Source organism: Crocodylus porosus, unplaced genomic scaffold (genome assembly GCF_001723895.1).
Source record: "Crocodylus porosus isolate Cpor-Errol unplaced genomic scaffold, CroPor_comp1, whole genome shotgun sequence".
In the NCBI taxonomy this organism is placed as follows: Eukaryota; Metazoa; Chordata; order Crocodylia; family Crocodylidae; genus Crocodylus; species Crocodylus porosus.
This window is the reverse complement of record NW_017728932.1, coordinates 17,552,004-17,577,421: the sequence shown is the minus strand read 5'-3', so window position 1 is coordinate 17,577,421 and position 25,418 is coordinate 17,552,004. Positions and strand designations below refer to the sequence as shown.

General features: G+C 55.2%; 1 protein-coding gene across 1 annotated transcript in view; it reads right to left on the bottom strand.

The window, feature by feature from the left end:
• Positions 1–25,418, bottom strand: part of LOC109317261 (telomerase-binding protein EST1A-like) — a 68,186-nt gene that overhangs the window by 24,980 nt on the left and 17,788 nt on the right. Inside the window, exon 4 of the mRNA XM_019545855.1 lies at positions 23,073–23,274. Within this exon, the coding sequence (XP_019401400.1) occupies positions 23,073–23,274 (202 nt within the window). The remainder of the gene's footprint in view (positions 1–23,072; positions 23,275–25,418) is intronic.

Here is a 25,418-nt window from a genome sequence, read left to right as displayed (position 1 = left end):
CTGGGCTAGCTCAGAGACTCCACTGCCTCCCCCACACCCTTCTTGCAGCTCCTGCTGGAGGGGCACTTGGTCGTCCCAGGGCAGAGTGGGCTCGGCACCCTCCTGCTCCCAAAGTTCACTTTGGTGGTGGGCAAAGTGATTCCTGTGCTTGACAAATGCTGTAGCGACTCTAAGCAAGTCTTCATCCAAGGTGACCAGGCTCTTTGTGCTGGCAGCTTTGGGGTCTGCGAGCATCCATGCATTGCCCATGGCCCCATGGTTCCCTGGAGGCAGAGACGAGATCGTTCCAAAGGCGCAGAGCTGTACCTAGAGCACTCTGAGGGAGCCAGCCCTGCTCTCCCTCTCACCCAGCTGCCCATGCTTTTTAAAACACCTGCCTGTGCCCACAGCGCCCTGATCCCAGACTGGGCCACAGTGGAAGGAAAGAGGCAGAGCTCCAGGACCTCCATGCACATGGGTCTGAATCCAGGATGGCCCTGGGGACTGGAAAGCCAGCATCAGGTTGCCTGGAACGGTGCAGCCAGTGGACTCTCCTCTGCGTTCCAGGAGCCTTCCTTCCCTGGGGCCAGGGAATTTGTTTCCTCTGCCATTTCGGAGGATGCCTGCCCTGCATAGATTGCTGCATGGACTTTAGGCAGATAAGAAAGTGGTTAGTAGGCGCTTTGGTGGAGGAAGGGAGTGCTGCTTAGTAAGAGAAAGGGGACTCCTCTGCCACGGAAGGATACAGGCTGCCCTTCCTTCAGGGCTGCTGCGCTAATTCACCCAGTGACAGAAGGAGGTTCGCTCGGGAGCAAAAAACATGCACAATGCTGGGAGGGTTCAGAGGTCCCGGCAAGTCCAGCAGACAGCTCACCTTGGCTGCCACCTGTGACCTATGCCACATGGCTCAAGAGGCTGTTTCTCACCGTCACCTGGTTGCAAGGGTCTAGGCAATGAGTGAGGCTGGCACAAAGGGGTGATAAGGAGCACACCTGCTCCATAGATCAAGGCTCAGGCCATCAGACTCTCAGTGCTTCCCGCACAGCAGCAGCAACCCTGGGACCCACAGGCTGGGCCGGCGACCAGGAAAGGTGCTCTCGCTGTAGGCACCTGCCTCTCCCAGATGCCCAGTGGGGGTAGCAGGTGCTCATGCCAACAGCTAGCTCAAAATCTGCACCTACTCTTCCTGTGCCAAGCCTTTCTTCTTCAGCTTGCTCCATGCCATCCAGAGAACGGGACTCCTGCTCTGCCTTGCGAGAGAGGCCTTTGCTAGGCCAGGCAATACAGGATGACCGCTGCACCTGTAAGCTCCTGTTTCTGCATCACCTGTTCCACAAGGAGCCTGCGGGCATCTCCTGTCACTGAGAGGGTTCCTGGGTGTCGTCATGGCTGCGCTACAGCCCAGCAGTTCAGCGTTCTGTAAGTCAGACTAATATGCTCAGTGTGTACAAGGAGAGTTGTGGCTCACGTGTAAGTGGATTAACCTGAACCACCAAGGCCCTCTTTGCACGCAGTAGTTGCCAACACAGGCTGCCGAGGCAGAAGAGCCACGCTGTAAATCCCCACCCTGGCACGTCACAATGACCTTCCTTGTAAACAAGCCCTGATTCGACCAGCACAGAGTAACTTGTGTTCCTGGTCTCCCTGGGCTTTGAGGCCTGGGACACGGGGTCCAAAAGCTACTAGGAGGTGAGATTTTGTGGGGGGGGGAAACAAAACCAGAATAGCCTCATCAATACAACTAGAGAGCAAGGGAGCTGCCTGGAGGAGCTGATGTGGGGCACTGGGAAAAAACAGTCTATGAGAAGAGCAGACTTCCAGCTGTAGGGAAAGGCTTTTCCTTTTGGACCTTCCTGGAGGCAATGCTGAGTAGTTCCCATCCAATATGCACCTGCCCAGGGACCGCAGCTGCTCCTGCCCTGTTCTCATGACAAAGACAGCCAGGGCCGATGGTGCAGGGGGCTAAAACTGGGAACCATAAAGCAGGATCTGTTATGACCAGAGTACAGTGCAAAGAAACTGAGGGCTGCATCCCTTGCAGACCTGAGTCCTGACCTCAACAGTGGGAGGGAAGTGCACACCAAGGAGCTAGGATGTTGTGCCTGGCCTGACAGGGCTGTGCTGGAGGCGGGCGCGGGGAGCTCGCACAGCCTGCATGCGCTCCGTGCAGCTCCTGGCCGCCAGCCATTGCCAAAGAGAGTTCCATGTCATTTTTTAAGCTTGACCACAAATATTTGAGCTCCCCTGAACCACAGATGCAGCATCTTCTCAGCGGCTTGGCTGGCACTGGGCATACATTTACAGATCTCTGCACGTCTGCCTGTCCCTGAAGGATCTCGCAGAGGTGTCAAAGCAGGCCAGACTGTCACACAGACCCCGCGCTTCAACCTCTCGGGCCATACAGGCCTGCTCCAGCTGGGCTCACGCCAGCCCGAGGGCACCACGACTGGCTGAGTGGAGCCGTTTCATCCTTGCGCTCCATTCAGTTTGCTTTCCGGAGAACGTCATGTGAGATTCCATAAGAAGTTCCCAGCTTCGTGCCCTGGTCGATATTTGAACTGGGATGAAAGACTTCGCAGTTTCCTAACTTCTCTTTCAGGAAACTTGGGAGAAGAAACTTGTGAGCCTGGATGAGACTGTTTCATTACAGCTAATGCAGTTTAACGGTTCCCACCTGGCTACTGCTGCAGTGACCAGGCTCCTGTTCCCAGTTCCTCAAACACAAGCAGTTCTCACGGCGTCTGATCTAGACCTCACTGAGCTGGGATCCTGCCTAGCGCTTACAGCCCTGTTGCCTCAGCGAAGAGTTGAAGTTGTCTGGAGCAACAGAGTGGCAGGAAGAGAGGAAAGGCGATGTCAGCCAGGGAAAACACAGTCGTGTCCCGTGGAAGGTCCCTACAAGCCCCCAGACCAAGTGAACTTGGCCTTGGCATCTCACAACACTGTATGGAAGAGTGTAGCTCAGGAGGCCCAGGCATGTGGGGTGAGTTATAGGGAGCAGCAGCCTGAAATCAGAGTTAACTGGTGTTTGTGGACTCAAGTTGGGCCCCAGGTTATTCTATCAGGCTGCCTGTTTCATTCCTTCAGGCTGTTTCAGGCTAGCCCACGAGTTGGACAGCTGCCCCCTGATCTGAACAGGACTTTGTGAAGTTTGATATAATGCAGCACATAGTGGCTCCCCTCGCCGAGAGACACCGGCCTGCAGAGTGTCCTCGAGTCTGCCCCCTTTCATGCCCTGGCATGGCAAGTGGCAGAATCTCATCATGCTTGGAGACCTCGGCACTGGCTGCCCACATCAGAGCACACCGATCCCTCAGTCACACCACGCGATGCAAAACCTCCCCTGCCCAAACCAGAAGCTAGATGCTTTAGCTCTGGGACCATCAGCTCCTCGCCTGGGCTGCAACCAAATCTTCCTGGAGCAGTGGGCAGGGCGGCAGGAGGCAGCTAAAGAACACCAGAAAAATGCCACCACAACTTGGTCGGCTGCAACACCGCAGCCCCGAGATATTAGCAACGCTGGCATCTCCAGCCACCACAGGAACCACACTGGCAGCGGGCTCCCACAGCTCCGGCTGGGCGGGAGCACCGTGTTCACACCGCTTCCAGCAGCCACGCTGGAGAGGGACAGAAGCTGTGCTGTGCTTCACGGCAAAGTGCTGCCACTTGGGGGACTCCCAGTGACGTGAGCAGAGCGGTGCCTGACAGCCTGCGTCCGGCGGGAAGGGGCTGCTCCGAGCAGGACACACTTCACTCGCCTGCCAGGGAGGTAACCGTGTGACCTGGACTGGCGCCCCAGCCCTGCAGGCCCCGCTCGGCCGCCGCAGCCCTCAGGAAGCTCGGCTCCTCCTGCCGAACGCTCCACTTCCCTCCCCTGGCTCGTGATTAACGGCCTGTCTCGCAATTGCTGTGCCGTGTTACCAACACACCTAGGAAGGGGAGCAAGGAACTGCAAGCCGCGGCTTGGCTGCAAGGGGAAAACTACGCTTGGTTTCTCTGCCTTTGCCAAAGCTCCTCCTCCGGAGACTGGGATGCAGAGAGCACTAGCAGGGCCCCTGCCCAGGAACAGAGACGCTGAACCAGAACCACAACAATAGGGTGCGGATGCTGGATGGGCCTGGACGAGAGGGGTGGGCTGGGGGGCACCGATCCATTCTTTTGACTTCATTCACACTTACAGCTGCGTGAGAGACATTTCCTGAGAGCACAGTAGGAAGAGAGGGGTATGCATTCACTCCACCCTTCGTACAGCACTGTCTTTTGCAAGCCAGCGTGCAGCTGGGAGCCAAGCGCAGGCTTTGGCAGAGCTGAGGGCCAGACATTACCAGCACTGGTGTGAACAGAGCAGGCCGCACCCAATGAGCATTGTGTGGACTCAGAGCGTAGAGGAGGGGTGCTCAGGGCAGAGCAGGGCAAAGCAACCTACTGCTAGCAATTCACCATGATCCCCAAGTTCACAAGCACCTGAGCAAAGGGTGAGAGCACAACAGCTTGGGCCCAGGACAGCAAAAGGCCAACTGTGCTGCCCACAGCCACGGCGAGCGTCAGAGCTGCACTGCTGCCAGGCTAGAGACTGGCACTGCAGCAGTAATGGGGGCAGATCTGCTGGCAGCGAGTCAGGCCGAGCCACAGGTCAGGCACTCGCAGCAGCGTTACATACTCGCAGCAGGCGCAGGGCACTCGCCTCTCCCAGAAAAGCAGCCGCCTGAGCAGCACACTTCCAAACGTGCTGAGAACCGTGCGTCCGCGTGGCGTGCCCGACTCGCTGCTGCGGAAACCTGCCCTCTCCTGATGCAGCGTGATCATACCTGTGGAGTCTGAAAAGCGCTGCTTGATTTGAGAGAGACAGAAAAACCTGGAGCGGCTCAGCCCGAGTCACCTGCGCAAGGCCAGCTGAGCCCGCAAGTGCTTGCAGGCAAGCACACACACGTGGCTTTCGCGCTGCTTGTCGCACGCAGCCCTCTGGCCACTGCCCTTTCTACCAGGCACGTGCGGCGGTGGTGGCGGCTGTCACTCAGTCGGAGCTTTGTTACATCTCAACCTGCTAGCTCCAAGCCAGCTGAGGGACCAGGCCTCGGGTTTCAGCTGTCAACCATTTCTGAAAGACAGGGTCTTGGATTTTTTAAACGGGAAAAGCATTTCTTTCCCTCTCCCATATCGCAACCCCTGCCAACGTTGCAGAAATCAACCCGGCCCCTGAGCCCAAACCTTGAGCTCTGGGAAAGGCTGAGCATGCAAAACGCTGGTCAGAGCTCAGGGAAGTTTGTGCAAGAAGGGGGCTGAGAGGGGGGACTACCCTGCCCCTTGTTTTGTCACCTGCCCCGTGGTCAGACCCCAGGGCTGGGACCACATCTGTAAAATGCCAAAGCACTTATAAGGCAACATGGATGAGACCTCCAGCTTTGAGACACGTGGCTATAACATGAATTGCTGTACCACTTAAACAAGTACTCTGAAAAGCAGCTGCAACGTGTGGCACAGTGCAGGCTCCCAGGGGTGGAGAAGGGAAGGCACAGGCACTAGGTGTGAGAGCATCTGGTAGGAGCACACCGCTTGCTGGGCCTTACCAAGTAGCTGGGACTCTTCCTGGGATCAATCAGGCACAGCTGATCTGTATGGTACAGCCAGGGCAGTCAGGACTGATATAGTTTGATCTTCTGTTTAATACAGGCTTCCCCCCACTTCTACGACAGACCTTCTACATGACTTTCAGCAAGTCACTGAGCCTTTCTCAGCCATACCCTTAAAGGGCTGAAGGGCTGGCTTCCTGGTTCTGCAGCACCTCAGCCTGCTGAACCTGGCACCCTGCCGAGCCGCCGGCAAGGAGAGATGAGGAACACCCTGCACTTTGCACCTCTCTGTCCTACTCAGCCCTGCCAGCAGCATGCAGCTGTCAGGCTCTGAAAAGGCTAATGGCACATGTGTCTGTGGGAGCATGCAGGATGGAGCAGCCAGCCACAGGCATCTCCTGGACACAAAATGGCGAAGTCCAGATCGAATGCCCGAGGCCATGTGTGACGTGTGGAGGATGAACACAGAGCAGGGAGAATACAGACCGGTCAGGTTCCCCTGGCCACAGAGATGTCCCTCCCTCCAGTGTTGACAGGACTGGGGTGAGGAGACTCTGGCTTGGCTGGCAAAGGGAGGCTTCAGGACAGGGCTCGTTGTGTGCACAGAAGGTCCATGCTGCCCTAAAAGCAAGAGCTAGTGCACCGAGATGGGAGGCCAAGAGATGAACAACATCAGGTCTGATCTAGGCACCCTTGGACCATAAGCCTACGCTCTCTCCAGCCCTCCTGGTGACAGAGAGAAGCCAGGGGGAACAAGGCAATCAGAAACAATTTCTATTGACAAGAATATAAAACTTGGAACCTCTGGGCTTGCTCTTGACACCTAATTAATTATCAGGTAGCATCCCCTTGAAGTTGCCAACACAACACACACAAGTTCCAGCATGCTCCTGGGAGTGATGAACTCTGCAATAAACTCTAGCATTTCACTTCATCTCCTGCCACAGCCTGAGGCCCGAAGGAGGGGAAGGGGTGGCAAGAGGCACCAGCTAGAGCAGCCTGGATCCCTGCTGACTGACTTGAGAATGGACACGGGGACTAACCAGACTGCCCCGAGCAGCAGCGCTGAGCCAGGCAAGAACAGCTCGTGTGTTCTGGTCCTGCAGGGCCCCCCTCCTTCAGGGAGACCCAGGCCCTTGGGGACCCCCAGCTGCAGCTGACTCACCGCGGTGCCTGGCTTTGGCTGTGATGGGGGACAGTCTTTGGACCCTCTAAGAAGATGGGCCTTGTGTGAGGGGTGTATTTGGTAGCCATGTTGGTCTAGGACAAAAAGACATACAAAAAACTAGAACTCTTGGTTCCAAAATGATGCCTTTTATTAGACCAACTGTAAGATGGCAAGAAAACGACAATGTTCTTGCCATTTTCCAGTTGGTCTAATAAAAGGTATCATTTTGGAACCAAGAGTTCTAGTTTTTTGTATGGGCCGTGTGCGAGGCATTTACCTGCAGTAGTCTTAGCTAGCAGCCACAGCAGAGAATAGGCAAAAAAGTATGTCAAGCAAGGAGAGGAGGAAAGGAGGCTAGGAGGAGAGAGACAGAGAACACTGCCAGTGCAGAGGAGATAAATCAGAGGAAGGGATCTGTGCTGGGAGGGAGCAGGTGAAACGCGAGGAATTTTGGGTTGACTTCAGGATGATCACCAGATGGCAGGGATCCCTCAGGCTGTGGAGTCTGCCCCCCAGGCAGGGCAGGAGCCCCACGGTTCGGCCACACAGATCTACAATGCCCAACACACAAGTGAGCGTCCCCTGAGCCATCACACTCCCCTGGCCCACAGAAGTCTGCATTACTTGGCCTGAGACATCTGCCCCCCCTGCAACACAACAGGAGGCAGCTCATCTGTGGAGAGGACCTAAAGTCAAGCACAGACACCAGCACCCACTGTCTCCACTCCCAAGCCCAGAGCTTTTCTGAGGCCACATGCACCTTGTTCGACCTCCGGCTACCCTGGCATTTACCTCACTCAGGTGCAAACGCTCTAGACTAAGCGAAGAGGCGTAATCATTTTGAGAGCCCCTCACTGTGAACCCAAGACCCTCTGGGGCCTGCACCGACCCCTCCGGGAAACACGGCAGGGCTCTACCTTCTGCACCTGATCATGGTTCTCCCTTAAGGACAGTCAGGGCTGCAGCACACTTCAAAGCTACACTGCACATCCCAGGGCCAGGGCAGCGTTCAGCGCTGTCCTGGGCCTGCTAACAACTGCTCGGTGTTTGCACACAGGTACCAGCCCTACACCTGATCTGTCCCCAGCAGCACTGGGGCCTCCAAGCCTGTCATCCCTGCTGACCGACTTGAGAATGGACACGGGGACTAACTGGACTGCCCCGAGCAGGGCGGCCACTCCAGGAGCCGACAAGTCTGCTGGCCAGGGCTAAAGAGGACGTGGGGCAAGACAGGGTTAAAGCAGGGATCTGAGTCGGGGACACACTGGGAGCTGCAAGCAGTGCTAAGTGCAAGGGCAAAGGAAATGAAAAGTGGAAATTCAAACATGGTCAAGAATCCAGGCCCGGCCCGGGCAGGAAGTTTACACTCGGCTTCTAAATATACATGTTTTCAGATCAACAGCCCCGCCAATCCCTCGGCTCTCGCCGCGCGACTGCGGGAGAAGAAACGGCATAACTACCCTGCGACTCTGCCAATCCCCACTGGATGTTCCAGCCGTCTGATGTGGCCGCAGAGGAAGTTGCCGCTCCTCTCCACCATGTGGGAAAGGAAGCGCAATGGCACCGCACAATGGCCCCTGGGGCTGCCCAACGTGCAAGTGCCCCTCAGGTCAGTGAAACGAGCTGAGCCCCCGGGCTGCCAAACGCCGTGCTCCGCGCTTTGGGCAGGACCACGTAACCTGAGCCTGACTCTCTGCTGCGGTCCCCCGAGCGTCCTGTCTGTAGGCCGCAAGGAGAATAGGAAGTGATAACCTGCGTGTGCGAGTCAGATGTGGTGCCTCTTTCCTTCCTGCGCTCTGGCCAGTGCATTCACGCTCATCAGTCAGATAGGCACATATTTTTTTAATTTGATATAATTATCTCCTAGAAATTACTGTACGCAGCCTCTTGGGATCTAAAGCAATTAAGTGAAGATAAATTTCTTTCATGGAGCAAGCTGTCAAAGGATGAAGCAATTTCATTCCCCATTTGAAGTGGAAGCTTTGGGTCATGCATGGTTTATTTGAAACAATGCCATCACCTAAAGCTGCTGATCTTATCTGTCTCTCTCTGTCTCTCCATTTCAAACTGCTGAAGATGTGCAGCGTGGCACTGCCTGAAGTGATGACATCTGGCACCCGGCCAGCTGCAGAAACAAGCTGCTCCTCCCTGAGTCTGAGTGCAAGAGGCCAAGCATTCCAATTAAAGAGGGGGAAAGAGAGGTGAAAGCTGGAAGAGCTAGAAGTGGGGCGCCTGCTGAGAGACCACGAAAACCCCTTTGCAAGGGAGTTGGCGTGGGCGCCCACATTCTACGATGCTCTTCTGAAGGGGAGCAGCATGCCCAGCTTTTCCTCGTCGTCTCCATTTTACACTGCCCACAAGTTCCTGGGTGGGAGCAGCGAGCTGGGGTCTCACCTGGGCCCCACAGCTACAAGCAGCAGCACATGCCCAAGCAACATCCTGGTATCCACGAGAGGCCGTGGGGGCCTCCAGGGCAGAGGTCTTGGTGGGATTAGCACCGAGAGCTTTGTCCCTCAGAAATACTAGCAGCTCCACTCCTTTCCTCTCCAGGTGAGTAGATTCAGACTAGACATCAGGAGGCGCGACTTCACGGTCAGGGCGGCTAGGGTCTGGAACCAACTTTCAAGAGAAGTGGTGTTGGCTCCTACCCCGGGGGTCTTCCAAAGGAGGCTAGATAATCACCTAGCCGGGGTCATTTGACCCCAGCATCCTTTCGTGCCCATGGCAGGGGTCGAGACGTAATGATCTGCTCAGGTCTCTTCCGACCCTACCAACGATGAAACTATGAGAATGCATTCCAGCATCTTAAGGTGTTTATTGTACACACAAACCAACCACCCCAACAAGCCCAAATGAAACTTGTACTGGAAAGGGGAGGCCAGCCACAAATGCCACAGAGGGCTCTCTGCTAGGGGCTTTGCTGTCAGTGCAGATTTCACAGGGATGGTGCCCCATGCAGTGGTGGGAAGGCAGTGTGAAACCTCCAAAGCCAGACTGGATGCACTCGGAAGATGAGCATAGACTCGAAGTGGCTATCTTCCTTATCGATCAGTTTGTGCCTAACCTGTATGGATGAAGAGCCAGAGGGAGATCAAAAGGACCTCGGTACCCATCGGCGCTCAGATCCCTGCCAGTAACAAAACACCACCCTGGAGAAGAGCACAGGACGTGGGTCAGGGCCCAGAATGCCATGGAGCCAAAATTGCCCCTATGAGACAATGCAAAGTGACCAGCAATGCACGGAGCACACCATAGGCACAACAGCCTGTAGATTCTGGTCATCTCATCCCCAGCAAATCCAATTTCCTCTGCAGTTCCCCACTGGGAAGGAGCACGCAGCTAGTGTTCAGCAGTGCTGGCCTGGATGCTCATAAGGTCTGCCATACCCAAGAGCCTTGCCACACCTCCAGTTACGAACAAGTCAGATCCCAGGGGCTACACAAAGAGACATCAATGGCATGTCATGGTAAGCTGGTCCAGCTGGAGAAAGGCAGGTCCCAACATGTCCATCACTGTAATTTCTTCCTTCATAACCATGCAGATCAGCCCCAAGGGGCCAGGGGGAAGTCAAAGCAATGGCCATCCACACCAACCCATCTTCACAGCTGCTATTCTATGTACACTTCAGCGGTACTCACAATCATCTATCATGTCCTACACGCCCCTACCAAAATCCAACTATCACTCAAGCACAGCAAGATCCATCCCAGTCACCCAACATCAGCTTCCCTCTCTCCTTGATTCAAGTGCATCGACTTTCCAGACACTGGCAGGTTCAAACCGCTACTCCACAGAATGCTTAGGAGGCTGCACGCTCACCACAGCGGTCTCAGAGACACTACATGCTTACAATCACCGCGGGATGCTGCTAGCAAGGGAATCCTTTAGTCTTCCTCACACCGCAGCAATCAGTCGTGAATGTATTTCACTAGTGACAGTCATAGGGAATGCAGCAGGGGTTTGTGTGCCTGAGAGCAGCTCCCACCTATCTCGACAAGGACACATGCAGCTTTCTGAGCTGCGCAGCTCTGACACAGGCTGGGCTGACGAGAGCTCTGACTGTGACTGCTTCTTCTGTAACTACACGGATCAAAGCCTTTTAATAATTACGACAAATATTGAACCCTTGAGCAACCGAAAGGAACAACTTGCCAAGAAGTGGAGGGAAGAGAAAAACCTGATTTGGAAACAAGTATGTTTTTCTACAGCACCTAAATGACTTAGCAGCCAAAATCCCATTTCCAAAAAAGACTTGAGCACCCAGAAGCATAAATGTGTTTGAAAGTTGAGAGGTCACTCAGCCACCCGAGTCGCATCTGAAAACTGACCTCAAACTTCCTGGACCCCACAGCACTTCTTAAAACTTTACCCAGATACCACATCGTTGAGGGTATGAAAAGCCTGCATCCTGTGACATACAAGTGTCAAGAGTTTGCACATGGACACACTGTTAGTGAGATACTAGAAGCAAGCCTGTAGTTAAGGCTGCATCTAGTTATTCTGCTATCAAAAGGGTTTAAATCAATTTGCTTTAGGTGAAAACAAAGCTTTGCAGTATCAGAGCTACTCTGTTTTTTCTTAAGTTAAAAACCAAACCGCTACAAGCAATTCTATTCAGCTGGCAAGGACTTGGATGGAGCTGGTGTCTAATATTGTTTCAGATCGCTGTACTGTCCAAACAGCCTTGTTCCCCCCTAGGTCCTAGTGTTTAGATCTGCACCTACCAATCTTTATCAAAGGGAAGTGCTCAAAAATACAACCTCTCCCCCCACCATTCATAGAAGTGTTCACCATTAATGCCATCACAAAAGTTGATGGTGAAAACATTTGTATAATTTTCTATGTAAAAAGGCGACATGCTACGTTTTTATGTCAAATTCCTGTTGATTTGAAGTAGACTTGTGTGTGGGTTTTTGCCCAGTAGAGGAATTCAGAGCTCAGGCTCTTGGGGCTGTAGGAGAACCATCACACTTCAGTGTCGGAAGAGCCTCGCTTCACAGCTCCCCTGACTTTCTAAGGGCAAGGATGGTTTAGGATTAAGGCCTGCACAGAAACTCTGGAGACGGGGTTTGTCCCCAGCTCTGGCATGGACTTCCCAGAAAGCCAAACCGGGAGACGAACGGAGACCCACGCAAGGGGGTGTGATGTGCCCTCGCCATCTCTCACTGCACACGGAGGAATGCAGACTCCAGGAGGGCCGGTCCAACAAGGCAGCTGCACCGTGCGAGTACCTGGCAAGGACACAACTAAACAAGACGCGTTCTGCATCCGTACACACTCAGATAGGAACTTCCTGCGCACACAAACACGGTCAGCAGACCTGGAGCTCAATGACAGGAGGTCCTTTTCCGTCTCCCAGAGAGACCGAGCAGATACACATCTGCTCCTGGCCTGACCACTCCCTGCATTCCACGAAGTCTCGCTTCTCTGGCAAGGTTCCCAGGATGTGGATCTTTCTTATCCGAGCTAACAATGAGGAGCAGTTACTAGGGGCTTTTCCCCCCAAGTTTCCTGAAGATTCTTCCAGTAACTGCATTGAAAAATGCCAAGCTCTGCTATTTCCCCAGTGGGGCAACTCACGGCAGAGCACATGGCACACGACCAAAGATAAAGAACGCTCCCCTTCCCCACAATACTAGCACACGCACATGTACCCACACACTGAGCAACTGAGGACCAAGCCCAAAGGCTAAGGGGCATTGTCGGAGCCAAACACAAGGCTACATACACCTACAGCCATGGTCTAGAAACTGAATTAGAAGCCTCAATAGCTCGGAGCATGTTCCAGCAGATAAACCAAGCGGTATAAGGGTGACCCAAGCCAAGACTTTCACCTGAGACCAAAAATGGGCCAAGTCAAGGCCAGCAGCACCACACAAATGCTCAGAGGTGAGGCCATGCCTTGTGCCTGGGGAATGGCTGAGCTGGCCAAGGAACGGGGTTTCCATTTTCTCAGAGTTCCTCTGGGCAGCAACAAGAGACGGCTCATTGGGAGGGGATCCAGCTTTAACTGCATTTTAATGAGTCCTTTCGATGTACACGCGGGCTAATCAGCAAATTCCAAAAAGCCTGAAGTCTAACATTTCATTCCTTAATACATGAAAGATGTGGCCAAGAATACCCCTTTCATAACTGGAGATGAGTGCTAGCTGGCATTGGCACCCTGCCAGCACGAGGTAGGTTTAGTGCCACTAAACTGACTGTGACAAAATGCTGCCAGGGTAGCAGAGCTATCCTCCTGGCCACTCCCCAGTCCAAAGAAAACGCATGGTCCAAGCTGCCTGTCACCCCAGAAGACACCACGTGAGAGACTCATACTTAGATCACCTCTTTCTAGGTCACTCTCCTAATTATTCTCCATGCTCCCTGATGCCCGAGTCTGGGGTCATGTGTTTGGCAGGATCTCAAAGAACAGAAGGAGCTTCTTGACTCCCTGGAGCAAATGCTGAGTGCAGGGATCAGCTTCAGGAGATAGCTTTTACAAGTGGGATGACCAAAAAAACCCTTTTCCCACCCCAATAAGCAAGCTCTAAGGGATAATGACATGTGATGACACTTGATGACAAGGGCGATGCAGTCTGCATGAACTGATCCAAAACAGGGCCAAGACAAATCAGAACTGCACTACATCCTTAAGAACTACAACCAGTGCTAATTCCACTTTTGACCAGGGGGCTTTCTTTTTCTGCACCAACGCATTTTGCCTAAGAGCCCAGGCTTCCAACTGATGAGCAAACCAGACCTTCAGTAAATGCCTTCAAGCCCCTTGCTGACAACACAGAGTCAGCGTAATAGGGCTAAAAAACAGAGCGCTGGCAGAGGAACTGCACATACGCTGGCAAACAATCTTCAATCCCAGACTGCCTCATGCAGAACCAGTGCTGTGGCTGGAGCCGCAGAGCCCCGGTGGCATCCAACAGCGGAGGGAGAGGGCAGGGTAAGGTAGGACTCGGGCTAACAGAAGGCAGGATGGAAATATAACACATGCCATTAATACGCTCTCCGGAAATGAATGGAGTGGGAAGCACAGATGCTTGATGGGCTACTTATCCAGCACATGGGATCCAAGACTCTGGGTACTCCCATCCCCCCTCTCCCCAGCACCCACAGGCAAAGCCAGGATCCTCCCCGTCATTTCTGCAATCACAAAGAAGTGCAATTTGCATTGCAGACCTAGGGCAGCCCACGTGCAATTTGAGGACGTGGCTCTCTGACACAAGAGGCACCCTCACGCCCACTGCAACAGGCATGAGTCTGTCTGTGCCAGGTAGGAGACTCCAAAGGGAAGCCAGCGACGGAGGGACTTTGACCTCGTGCGAACGGAGAAGTTGGCTATTCTCAGGAGTCCCTGCTTGAAGAGAGGGATGGGAAGCCAGTTCCACTTCAGAAGCCACTGTCAAACTTGCTCCCCCCAGGATGCTATGCACGGCTGGATCCTAACTTGCTGCCTCGGAGACAGCTGGTTCTGTACCACATGCTGAGACCCCAGTGCTAACACAGCCAGCTCCTTCCCACTCCCTGTCAGGGCAGGAAGTGAAACAGCAGCAGGATTCAGGGGGTGCTCAGAGCAGACTCTCATTTACCAGCACCCATCCCTCTCCTGCTCAACACTCAGCCCCTGCCACGGTGAGGGTAAGCGCCTGAGCAGAGAAAGCCAAGTGTAGAGCGCTCAAGTCCTGTCCCAAGCTTAGCTCGCTCGCCCAGCACTTTCATACCAGGGCAGCGTGTCATCAGGCAGCTTCATGGGGAATCACCAGCATTTCTCTTTCCACGGGCCCCTCAAGGAATAGTCTCCCGTTCGGTGCCACAGCCCAAAAAGGATCAGGCAAGAATCAGGAAAAAGCTGCAGGAGTGGAAAGATTGGGACAAATGCTTGGACGGCTCCAGGAGCCTTACTAGAGATGAGGGAAAATGGCACCTTGATAGCAGCCTAGGAGAACTTTCTTGGGAAGCAGATCAACCATGGAGGGCTCCTCAACCTAACAAAGGGCTGACAAGACCCAGTGGCTAGAAACTAGCACTGGGCAAATTCAGACAGGAGATAATGTGCATGTTCCTACCCAGTGGGGCTAACTGCTGGCATGGCTGAGCAGGGGACCGGGGGGTGGGGGATCTTTGTCATTAGCAACTCTGAAATCACACCCCAGTGTTTTCCTTCTCTAGCCTAGGTGGGCACTAATCCCTGGTCATCCCTTGGCACACGTTACACAGGAGGGTCGTGTCGCTCCCTTCTAGCCTCGCAGTCAGGATGCGCTGTTCTGGACCTGCCTACTCTTTAACTGAGGCATGATTTGGGGGGTGAGAGTGTCTCTTTGGACATGCGACTCCTGATCTGTGCGTTCCTCCCTGGCAGCTGATTGCTGTTTCGAGTGCCTGACACATACGCGTGCCCGTGACACTGGCCACCTCCCCAAGGTGCGACAAACACACGTGTCCGTGACACTGGCCACCTACCCAAGGTGCTGTAGCTGCGGTGCCCCCTCCCCAGTCACGACCCCAGGCGAGGCACGGGGGAGTACTCCCAAGCCAGCTGTGACATTTCCTTCCACCTATACCTGTACAGCTGTTTCCTACAGGGCTGCTGCCTCCAGTGAGATGTGTGAGGCTTCTGTAGGTGCTTGGGAACAAGACGGAACAGAAACGCTTCACACCTGGCTCCAAAATTACAGCACGCTGGAATGGGGCCAACATAAACTGGCAGAGTACCAGTTGCAATGGACATCAATTAGGGAGCCTGTCATCCTCCAACGGCAGGCTTTTCTTTCTGCGAGCTGCATCACTCCTTAAGCCTCCAGCAGCACCCGCGCTGGAGTTTTCCAGATGGGATCGTTTCCCTCAGATTCCACTCGCTAGATTTATTGCAGGATTTTTTTAAACGTCCTCTCTCCCCCCCCCACATACACACTTCCCCCCCCCCTTTTTTTTTTTTTTTTTTTTTAAGAGCTTGAACTATTTACTCCCCATCATGGATTTCTCCAGGGGTGGATTTAGTGTCCTCGTACAACACTCCAGGTCACTGCCCCAGGCTCTCTTTACCTTGTGCCACCGGAAAACGGTTCTGTTTAAGCCGTGGCCCTGGCACCCATATCAAATAGCAAGCAGTTGGAGTCCCTCTGCAGAACGCGTCCTGCCCAGTCCCGGAAGGTGCAGCAGGGATGGGTGGGATAGTCCCACATGCCCATTTCCATAAGGGGATGCTAAAAACGCTGACCCAGAAGTGCAGTCCTGAGGTCAATGTGTTCTTCTCTCAGCCACACTAAGCCAGATGGCTGGACTGAGACCTCCTATACTAAACTGTCAGGGGTCTCTGGCAAGGTCAGAAGGCCACAGAGATTCAGGCGGTGTCTAAAGAGTCATCTTGGACCCACGGAGTTCAAGGGAAAGGCAAAGGAGGGGATCAAGAGTTCAAGTCAGGCAACTCAACTTTCTGTGCGTTACCTTCCCAGTGGCATAAAACCCAGTCTCCCCTCTATTACCCACGACGTCATCTTCCGACATGCGGGTAACAGCGTAACTGCCTTTTACGATGCAAAGGCACCACATGAAAGGGAAGGATGAGGACAAGACAGAGCTGAGACGCTGGTCAGAAAGTGTAACTGCTTCTCATTCCAGTGCCCGGGGGCTGCCAGCGGCTGCCAACTCACTGCTCATGGCAGGGCTCTGCGTGCCAGGCCCTGGCTGGGCTTTGTCAAGGCGCATGTGGAAAGAAAGGAGGGCAGGGATGAAAGGAGTTCCTCGGGGATGACTCCACTCCGGGGCTCTGGTTACATGCTGCTGACAGCTTCATGCTCCTCTTTGGGCTGAGCCCCCAAGCTGGAAGCTGCTCACTCCCACGGGTAGAACAAGTGCTCCAGCGCCATGCGTAGGGGCAGCCCAGGCACCTGTGGGACAGACAGGAGTTGGGGAAGCAGCTCTATGGCCTGCAGGGTCACTCTCCTGTCGGGATGAGGTGGACTCCTTGGACCCCTCACCCTTGCCCCTGCTCTGCAGCCCCATGCTCAGCAAGACGTCCCACTGAAGCCAATGAAGCTGCCTGGGGGGTCATGCAGGACATGGCATTGTAAGAGATGCCCAATCCTTGACCCCAACCCCTCCAAGGCTCACTCACACTGCTCCTGGGGGAACATTTCCCTGGCAGGGAGCCATGTCCCCCAGGAGCTCCACCTTCCCTGTCACCTAGAAGGACAAACTCCTGTCCCAGGAGGGGAGGCAGAGATCAGCCCGGGCCTCCCCCTCAGGGAGGACTGAACCAGGTTTGTAAGGTGACATCACTCCAGCGCTTATCGCCGACCTGTCAATCTGGGGACGTCTGAGCGGAGACGGACACTCGCTCCACACGGCCTGGAGGGATCTGAGCAGCGTTCCAAGGCTGGGATCCTGCTAATAAGCATCTCGGTCCTTTGCCAACTAACAGGAATAACAAAAGGGACTTAGCTAGAGCGCAAGCCTACTAAGGACAGTTCCTGCCCAGCCAATTCAGTGGGCAGCAGTAAGTGAAAGTCAAACACATTAGAGAAGCTGGCCAGAGGTGAGCAGCTCAGGAAAACAACCTGGGCTGGAACTGGGGAAAACCTTTTCTACCTTCCCTTCCCTGACCCAGCCCTGCAGCCCATGCTTGTCCATGCCCTGGCCCTACCCTGCTCTGATAGGCAAGGGTACATGTTAGCAGGCAGGGAAGATGGCAAGCAGGAAATCAGGGGAGGGTACCCTAGCTGAAGGCATGATGCCCCACCTTGCACAGGCCAGTGCCCAGGACCCGAGCGCGCAACACTATCGCTGACTCATTCAAAGACCCGCAGCTCAGGGCTTTGGCTTCCCTTTGAGGACCAGGTAGGAGGAGACCAGTTGGGGTCTTTCCGATGGTGAATACCCAGAGGAGTTCACCACACATGTGCGCACACATGCACAGAGAATGGCCCCTTTCTGTTCCAGTGGAGGGAACCGTAGTGCCTAGCCCCATAAGCAAGTGTATTAATCATCCATCGTCTGGTTTCAATCCACACACTGCTGATCCTGCTTCTCCATGTATTGTTATCAGGGGAAGAAGTATTTCTCCTCAGTCTTATTCACCGGCCAAAAAACTGAAAATGCAAAAAACACATTTGTGAAGTGCCTTCCCCAGGACACCAGCCGGACCCCGGCAAGCTGGGCTGCTGCCTTTTTATTGGGGTTTAAAAACCTTTTATTAATGTGTGTCGGGGCTGGGGGAGGAGAGAGAAGCTCATGTTTCGGGACCCCCCATGCCGAGAGGTTTACTGTGGGAAGGGACATTAACACTTTCCCTCCCATGGCTCTCTGGCTGGGGCTCTAGGCAAGGTCTGCCTGCAGGGTACAAGCTCAGCCCGCAGGTGTGCCGGGCAGTTTCAGACAGAAGGGAAGGCTGGGTAGCTACATCACTGCGCCCTGTCTTTGCAGGAATGCAGGCAAGGAGTGAGGGTTTGTGGCCACCCTGGCCTGCAATGTGACCACACTGGAGACCTCCCTGCTGCTCTTTCACGGGGGGGGGGGGGGGCACACCCCCAATTCTAGCCTTGCTAGCAGCTCCGCAGGGCTGCTCCTCACTCCGTAATGGGCAGAGAGAGATGAAGAAACTGGGATGTGTCCAGGAGTCCCAGCAGAATCCCAACTACTGACACAGGGGAAGAGACTGACACAGTTAGGCTGGACTGGACCCTGGCCCTGCTTTGCTTTCAGTGCAACCCAACTGCTTTCCATTAGAAGTCCCCATTGCTGGCACCTTCTTACCTTCCCCTTGCCCTGCACCTCACCTTAGCCACAGTCATGCCTGCACTGGCCCTCGGAGGGTGAGGAGCAGGTCTCACACAGAGGACTGGGCCTAGCTCCCAAGCCTGATGGAAGCCCAGTCCTTCAGCCTGCAAAGCCTCCAGCACAGACCAAAGTCTCACTCAGCAGGCGGCACAGATGAGTATGAGGCACCACTATGCACTAGGTGTCACAGGAGTATTTCCAGCAGGCACTGCCCAGCACGCACCACACAAGAATGCCACCATGCAGCACTCAGCCCAGAGCCAACGTTTGCGGGAGAGCTTGGGGAAAGACGGTGTTAAGGGAAGAGGTGACAGCCAGGAGGGCAGCACAAGAGAGGACAACAATAACGGCGAACCATGCTGGCTCCGGCAGAGCGCCACCAGACAGCCTCATAGCAGCGAAGGGGACAGAATGTGTCCACCCAGAAAGAGATGCCCAGCACTGATGATACCACTGGAAACAGCTGTCCTCTAGGCAGAACCAAGAACACACACCCTCCACTCCACTGTCCTTCAGACAGAGCTCCTGTTTTCTGAAGCAGCAAACAACAAAGCAGGCACGGGTCAGGTCAGACCTCTTGGAAGTGGTGGGTGACAGAAGTGCACCCAGCTGGGGAAATGGCACTGCTCTCTTGCCTCCATGGAGCCAGGCTGGCAGAGGTCGAGTGTGGCTGTCCTCCCTGCCCAGGCAACACACTGTACTGACATGGCACTTTGTAAAGAGCGGGATAGGTTTCTGCCCCAGGGTGGTCACTGAATTGGACTGGCAGCACACACACTTAGCACTTCAGCCACTGCCAAAAGGCCAGGTAATAAGGTACCCAGGCAACTCTCTGGATGTGACTGGGAATAAGCAGGTTAAATGGTTTTGCATGTCAGCAAAGCACAGAAAACTTTTCAGGGAAGTCGAGATGGTTTCCATGAACTGCACTGTGCTGCTCTCTCTGAATGCTGCAGACCCCCTTCCCTGCAATGCTGGGAGCCGTCCCCCCACGCCTGCCAAGGAAGGGACAAGAAACAGGCCCAGCTCCTAGCTGCACTCCTCAAGTGAGGGCAGTGGACCACAGCATCACAAGGGCAGCAACTAGCCAAGCAGTGACCAGCGCAAAGTGTGCTCCACCGCAGCCAGATGAAACAACAATTGCGGTCTATGCCACAGCATCACACCTCCCACCCCACACAGGCCACAGTGCGTCAGAGGCAGACAAGACCACCGGACAGGAGTGTTTCTGTGGAGGACGTGGTGGAAGTAGAAGACCTCAGAAAATGGGGTAGGGTGTGGGGATTGGCTGCAAAGGGAACCAAAACACTTCATGCCTCCAAGAGGTGAGAATGGTATGCTGAGGTGGCATTTCCACAGCTGCCAGCCACCCTGCTCCCCAGGCTCAGCTCACTGCATGAGAAAGCACCAGCAGACAGAGCTCAGGAAGCAGTCAAGCTGCCACAGTGCAGCCAGCTCCCTCCTTCCACAGCACTGCCGAGGGACAGTGCAGGGGCCCACCCCACCCCATGCAGGCACAGGCCTCGCAGCCTGGGCCGCAGAATGCTCCACTGCAGAGCAGCAGGCAGAGCTGCTGCTGAGATGGATTCCCATGACTGTCCAGCCTCTGCGTCCTGGTACAAGGGGGCCCGGGCTACACAAACGCCTGCTGCTTGCCAAGCTGCACTCAGAGGTGGTTCTCCTGCTCCTTGTTCATGGCCTTTTCTCAGGGGCCCTGTGCTCTCTGGTCTCCAAGGCTGTGTCCTGGTGCTTCCTATGCCAGGCCAGCTCTGGGCAGGGAGCTAGCTCAAGGAGAGGTGCATGGGCCCACCAAGCATCATGCTTGCCTGTAACCTTACTGCTGAGGTCTGTTGCCTCCACTTGCCGTGTCACCGGCACAACCTGACAAGGCCCCGCTGGAGCCACGTGCTATGGGAAGTGCCCAGGCAGACTGGGGCTCCAGCAGGGAGGTGCTGACATTAAAGGCTCTGAGGAGCTACCTTAGGTGGGGAGGTGCTCGTTGCAGGAGGGCAGCCCAGCAGCTGGACCACCTGGGTGCAATGGAGGATTCATGTGCCACCCCCAAGAGGATGTTCATCTGTCTAACACCAGTTCTTACTGGCAAAGAAAACCTCTAAGGAGACAAGAGGGGAAAGCCGAGCCTACTAGCCCTCAGCTCCCCCAGCCACAGGCCTCTGCCCTTGCTTGAGGGCTCTAGGAGCTCCCTGGGCTCCTCCTCTTAACCCCACATCTGAGACTACAATTGCAGGTGGCCCCTGGCCCCACAACTGCTAGAGAAGCCACAGAGAATGCTGCTTTTCTGCACAGACAAGCACCTCCCACCCACGCTCTCCACCCTCCCCTGCTGACTACTAGATGCTGACGGGGACAGAAAGGAGAAAACCTCAGCTCTGCAGCTCAGCCAGGCCCATAAGATAAGGATGTCCTATCACCTGCAAGTGCTCCTAAGGGTCTCTGCAGGCCTCTAGTGCACAGAGAGCCCAGGCAGAGCCCAGGACAGTGACTCGCAGGCCCCACGGCACTCACAGAAGTTTAGGGCTGAAAGGGACCACGTGCGATCATCGGGTCCAGTCCCCTGCTCTGGGCAGGAAAGACTGCGGGGGACACGTAACCCCAGCAAGGTGTGCGTCCAGTTTCCTGTTGAAGAACTCCAGGGTCGGTGCCTGCACCGCCCCCACTGGGACAGAGTCTGGTCACACGAACCTTGAAGATGTTTTTCCTTGTATCCAGTCTGAAACCTTCTCCTAGGAGTTTATGACCATTGCTCCTGGTCTTCCCCTGGGGTGCTTTGGTGAATAGTTGCTTGCCTAGCCCCTGATGCTCTCCCCTGATATATTTGTAAGCTGCTACCAAATCCCCCAAAGTCTTCTCTTTTCTAGGCCAAACACTCCTGGTATCTGTCAGCCTTTCCTTGCATAGCTTGCTCTTCACGCCTCTAATCATACGAGCAGCTCTTCTCTGGACTCTCTCAAGCTTCTCCGCATCCTTCCTGATGTGCAGCACCCAGAGCTGGATGTGGTACTTCAGCTGCGGCCTCACCGATGCCAAGTACGGTGGGAGAACAACTTCCTGAGTTTTGCTGGAGATGCATCAGTCGATGCATGCCAGAGTATTGTTTCCTCTGCTAACTGGAGCACCACACTGGTTGGCACATTCATTTTATAGTCATGGTGCTAGCTAGCGTAGCACCACTGAACCTGTAAATTTGTGCAGATTTTTCCTCCCCAGATGGAGCACTTTACACATCTCAGTTCTCAGCTTTGGCCATGTCACCCAGTGGGGCTGCCTGACATCTGTTCTGTGCTTTGGTGCTGGGGCTACAGATGCAGCAACATCAGCACTGAATACACCGACACAGCTAGGCAACCATTCCAGCCACCCTGGTACACAACGGACAGCAAGACCCCCAACATGCACCAAACCCACCGCCTTCCCCTGGGGAGAAATGATGCCTGTACGGCTGCTATTTTCACCACAGGCCCATGGCTCTGAACCCTCCTCTCACCACCACTTCCTGGACCGAGGGTGCTTCCCCACACAGGGGCAGCTTTCAGTTTTACTAAGTGAACTCACACTCGCCTCTGCCCGGCACTCTGTCACGAGCAGCAGCGGGGCAGACAGGGAAGTGAAACGGAAATTAGCACCTCTCAGGTTCTCCCCCCGCCGGAGCCCCAGAGTTCTCACGGTTGTTTCAGGAACAGGGCAAGAAGTGACACCTGGGAATGCACCTCGAGGGCCGTGCTCCAGCTCCAGTGTCCCTGGGAGCTCTCAGCGCAAAGTGCTCTCTGCTCAGGGAAGTGCCACAACGGCCTCCTGGGAAAGCAACGGCACCCCTACCCCATGAGATGGCCCGCACAATGTCTGCAGGAAGCTGACCCCTGCCCTGCCCCAGAGGGACCCAGCATGAGCACCGCTTGCCCCTACCCAGCCCGCCAGGTGCTCCCATGGACAATGCTGGCACGCTCTCCGAGAGCGGCCCCCTCGCCCCTCCTGACCAGGTGGTGGCAAAGAGGAGACCCAAGGCCCCACATCAACAGGGGAACTGATTTCATGATTCTAAAAACAAACAGCGGAGGGAAAGCTCAGGCTACAATGGGCTCCTCAAGCAAAGAAAGGAAAATAGCAAGCAGGCAGTGGGGAATGCTTCATATTCCTAAAAGCCTTTTGTACGTTAACACATGGTGTCTGCTTCTCTCTAGTCACCTATTTATCACTCTCCTCTTTAGAGAAGGAAAAAAGCCCTGGCTGCTTTCCTAACGTGGAGTTTTGTGGCCGGGGGGAGGGGGAGGGTGCTTTAAGCATGATGCAAACCATTTGGAGTGGAGTGCGAGCGCTGCCAACACAAGCTGCACTATTTAAACAAGTGAGGAAATGATCGTATATACAACATGCCAGCGAGCACACACACACACCAGAGGAAGTCGAGAGGGGTTTTCATGACACAGAGCTGGATGTCAGCGGCTAAAAGGTCGATATTTTCCCTTAACACCCTTCTCAATGACTTAATCGTGTTCCGTTTGCACAGAAAACTTCCCAAGAATAAAAGTCTGGAGGAATTGAGGGGGGATGTTTGGCCTCGTGCTGACCTTGTCCGAGGTTTTCTCCACGTAGCAGGGCTCCTGGGGGGCAGCGAGCAGGGGGACGAAGCCCGACAGGAGCCGATCCTCTTCCAGGCTGAGCAGGGCAAGGTCTTCATCCGGGTCCTTGTACAATGGCACCTCTGACTGATTCACCGTGGTCAGGATGTTACAGAAGTCAGCCAGCGTCACCCACACGTCCACCGAGACCCTGGGAACACAAAGGAGAGATGTAAGCAACTGGGGCGTGCAACATGCTGGGCTTCTCTGCACCACTGCAGCAAGTGCCAGGGAGGCGAGGGCAGGCATGGCACCATGCACCGCCAGCACACAGCACCTAGTGATGGCATGTGTCCCGTGGGACAGGACTCCAGACACTGCAGCACAGACGCCAAGCCTGAGATGGGGTCTAACACTCACCAAGCCCCAGCTCTTCCTTGCACAAGCCTCCCCTTTCTCTTACTCAATGCTGCTGGGGTAGGCAGCTCCCGGGATCCCCCTTCCATTCATGGCAGAGCCCACCCCTGCAAGCCTCAGCCTGGTACAGGGAGGGCAAGAAACATGGGGAATTATCTTCCCCACCCAAAGCCCCAGGCAGCACTGAAAACAATCCAGCTCCTTCCAGATGGGGAAATGCTCTGGGTTACTCAATTTACAAACCTTCTGGGAAGGAAGGCTGCCCTGCTGGGCAGTGTAAGGAGGGGCCTGGTTAAGTGTAGGCCAGGCCAGCTCCCACCTGGCCCCCATGACCCCATCCTCCTGTCCGCTTAGGGCTCAGCTACAGCTTCAGCCCCTGGGGCAGACCCTCCCGAAGCCAGTGACAACCAGGGCTGGCCTTCCCCGGACAGCCCGACTGTCTCTCAAAGTGCAGCTGGAAGCTCTGGTCAGCCTCTGAAATGTGAGGCTGCAGCAGCGTGCCAGAGCTCAGGGGCTTTGTCTTTCAACCCGAGTCATGGGCTGTGACATTTTCTTTGCTCTGGGCCACAGTTTCAACACTTGCAAGCGACCTGCAAAGCTGCCTCTGCGGTGTCTCACCTTCCTTGAGCGCCACTGATGTGCACAGACCAGAGTGTGAACCAGGGGCCTCGAGTGTGTGCCAGTGAGCTCAGCTCCTCTCTGCAGGCAGGCAAGAGTGACCCAAGGAAGGGGCAGGGTGAACACGCACGCCAGCACCAGAGCGGGCTCCAGCCAGCAGACCAGGCCTCCAGCCATGCTCAGTGGCTTGCCCGAAGCTGCTTCCTTCTACTTTTTGTGTTACTTTATACAAGCATTTCTTTCAGAAGGAAACTAGGTGGAAGAACTGCAGGGAGACAGACGGAGGCAGGAAGACAGCTGTGCCCAGGGCCTGCTGGGCTGGGTCCTGCACCCGATTGGGTCCCAGAGACAGCTGGATCCCCGCATACTGCCCAGGGGAGGTGCATGCAAGACACAGCTGTGAAGAGAGATGCCCGCGCTGGCCTTCATGGCCAAAGTGGCCGCAGAGCTGGAGCGAGGCCCCGCTCTGTGAGCTGCTCCAGGTGGACAAGAGCCTGGCTGGGTTATTTACGGGAAGCAGCGGACCAGGAGAGCAGGCTGAAATGAAACATCTTGTTTTCAAGAGCGTCCTGGGAGCGGGGCGGAATGAGCTGCCATTAATCAAAGCCCGGCACATCATCAGTGCACATGTAGCGCAACGTCGCCCACGTCCCGGAGCTGGGCCTGACTGGCGTGCAGGACAGGAGTGGGTCTGCGCTGCCCCTAGGACAAGGCTCCTTCAAAAAGCCTGGCTCAGCCAGGTCCAGCCATCAGAAACGTTTCAATAGGGGAATAAAAAATAAACAGTCGCAACCCATTTTGCGGAGGGGTCTGTCCGAGGCCCTTTGTGATGTAATGGGAAACGCTGCGCTTGTGCTACCAGCTGGAAAATAAACAGAGCCGTGAGGGTTAAAAGGAACTGAACTTTCCACGACCCCTATCTGCAAAGAAGAAAATAATAAGAGGAATGATCCACTGCCCCACGGCTGATAGTTTATCCTCCGGCCCAAGCTGCAGAGACAAGCACCGGATGTGATAGGGCTGCTCTGGGCCACCTCCAAGGCGAGCTCTGCCCATGGGAGACGCGCAGGGCTGCGAGGCTCAGCCCTCCCCCAGTGCCCTGCTGGCAGCTCGGCTCCGCTGCCTGAGTCCGGTCACACAGCGCTGGCGGGGCCCAGCTAGAGCCGGCGGCTCCAGCACACGTTGGTCAGTGGCGAGAAGAGCCGTGGCACGCAAGGAAGGGCAAAGGCTTCAGGCATTGGCTGGGGGACGCGCAGGGAGACTCCTGCCCCCACGTGCTGGGGAAGGACCATGGTCCGCAGCGTGCCGCTAAGGAGGGGG